This window comes from Macrobrachium nipponense, chromosome 27 (assembly GCF_015104395.2).
Source record: "Macrobrachium nipponense isolate FS-2020 chromosome 27, ASM1510439v2, whole genome shotgun sequence".
NCBI lineage: Eukaryota > Metazoa > Arthropoda > Malacostraca > Decapoda > Palaemonidae > Macrobrachium > Macrobrachium nipponense.
The window spans coordinates 36019997-36022496 of NC_087216.1; the positions used below are offsets into that span (position 1 = coordinate 36019997).

The window sequence follows — 2500 nt, forward strand, 5'->3', positions numbered from 1 at the left end:
ACAGGGAGCTGGGAAGACGTGCTGTAGTTAATGCTTCTTTCTGAAGTTTTTCATTACCTGTGGAACTTTTGTTGCTGAAATAACCTTCTTGGTTCATACTATAAAACTGTTTGTTTTTCTGCCTTTAGGTTTGGATTTTGTATATATGACCTTGAATTTCATTCATCTTGCCACTAGACATTTCTTTGTAAAATATTCTTGACTACATAATTTGCCTGGTTCATTCGGCATTCATTAGATTTCTGCGGAATGATAAAATTGATCAGTGTTAAGCGTCTTGTCATTGTTTTCTATTATTGTTGTTGGTTTATCTGTGCTTCCTTTCGTGTAGGGGACAGCGGTTTCAACTAGTCCGCTCATGCTTTGATGACATTTAATTTCCAGATCTTGAGATCTACTGACTTCTGTATTTCCCGAATCATTTACCTCTCTTTGTTAAAAGAGGTGGGTTTAGATTGGCAGCCATGCCCATTTCAGTACTAGCCTACAGCAGGGGTTCTTAACCTTTTGATGACTCCAGACCGCCAATGAATTGTCCACTATGGTTCCATACCCCCTTTGCTTATATCCACTAAAGTCCTTTTTGTTGATAGTACAACTTATTATGCATAGTTTGATACATACTTCAGTTATGAATAGCTAGGGTTAGAACATACAAGAAAATCAAAAGCATTCAGGTTTTATATAATTATTTATTTACAAAATGTACCCATGAATACATTGACACATTAAAATCAAACGTATACAAATATCCAGAGGTCAAGTCCCATACCCCCAGCATGTGCTTTTCATACCCCCAAGGAGTATGGATAACCCCTTTTATGAACCCCTAGCCTACAGAATACATTTTCCTTTGTATATAAATACCAATTAATTACATCCTGGATTTATTTACGGAAAAGAAAGTGAAGAGACAGAGAATTCAGTCATTGTCAATATCATCAGTGCTTTTTGATGCAAAGGACGCTCAAAGATCTCATTTCCACTGAATGTCTTATAAGTTCGAATTTTTCCATTCATGAACTGTTGATTGATGGGTCTGTCTTTCTCTATTGCAGCCTTCGGTAACGCGCGGACGAGACGGAACGATAATTCATCTCGATTCGTAAGTATCAGGCAGGTGATGCTCTTCAAATGTTTTCGTCACTTCTTGGGACCAAAACCATGATATATATATTATATATATATATATAGATATATATATATATATATATATATATACATATATATATATATATATATATATATACACATATATACTATATATATACATATATATATATATATATATATATATATATATATATATATTTATATATATATATATATATATATATATATATATATATATATATATATATATATATGTGTGTGTGTGTGTGTGTGTGTGCGTGCGTGTTTGTGTGTGTGTAACAGAGTTTTGTTCCCCTCCTCTGCAGTTTTTATACATTATCCTCATTACGAAATTTAACATCTACAAACATTAAACTATGCCAGACTCATTTCTGACCCATCTTATTAAACCCACAACAACCTAGCACCTCCGATTCTTGTCCTTTCTCTAATTGCGCATCACTCCATTCATAAAAATATTAAACATATATTGAAAAACAACATACTATTGTGTAGACCATATATAACTAGTCACTCTCCCCACTTCAAACTCTGTTAAATGTTTCACTACCATCATAAAAAGACTGTCAGCTGTTTACCATCTCTGCCATGCATCCTCAACATCCTTCACTTTGAAACCTCTCGCATAACTGTTTTGTAACTTCATTTAATCGACGACATTCTCTAATTCACCCAGAGTCACAGTGGGTTTCCTATCAAACCTTGTGTTATCTGCCTTCCCTTCATTATCACTATCCTACAGACGCTTATATACTCAGTGAGTTGACCTTATGTAATTCTTAGAATCTCTTCTATCATCTGTACCTGAATGTTTAGTGTTCTCACCCATTCTTTAGGAAATGTCTTCATCTCAACAAAATGTCCACGCTGTGGTCAGCCACTCATTTTTACTCTCACCTTTGTACCTCATCATCTCTCTCGTAATCCATTTTCAGACTTCATTGTTTCTCCAGATATCGTCAGCAGTCATTTCCGCGAGAATTCTCAAAGTTATCCTGACCTGTTCCGTTTTCTTGTCATTCAGCTCTGCCTCTCATCTGCCTTCCACATTCAACAAGTACTCGGAGTAGTCATGTCAATGAGCCAGCTCTGCATTCTCTTCAGACAACATTTCTCCATTTATATCTTAGAGCCTGAGATCCATTAAAAAACATGTACTGGGCACATTTCATTCAGTAAACTCTTAGTAGAACAACTTACTCTACTCTCTGAAGTTTGTGTTTGCCTTCTGTCCTCCCCCTTCCCACTTTTTTTTTTTTATTACAAGAATTATTTTCTTTCAAATTTTCTTTTTGACTATGGTTTTCCCAAATCCTGTCTTGAAATTGTTCTTTAACTTTGTTTTTTTTTACTAAGTTTTCTTTCC

General features: G+C 34.8%; 2 protein-coding genes across 2 annotated transcripts in view; one reads left to right on the plus strand and one right to left on the minus strand.

Annotated features, from left to right (window-relative positions):
- Positions 1 to 2500, minus strand: part of LOC135200669 (unconventional myosin-Ia-like) — a gene marked incomplete in the record, with an annotated part of 253582 nt that overhangs the window by 143277 nt on the left and 107805 nt on the right.
- Positions 1 to 2500, plus strand: part of LOC135200585 (unconventional myosin-Ia-like) — an 81611-nt gene that overhangs the window by 70202 nt on the left and 8909 nt on the right. Inside the window, exon 4 of the mRNA XM_064229210.1 lies at positions 1059 to 1105. Coding sequence (XP_064085280.1) covers positions 1059 to 1105 — 47 coding nt within the window. The remainder of the gene's footprint in view (positions 1 to 1058; positions 1106 to 2500) is intronic.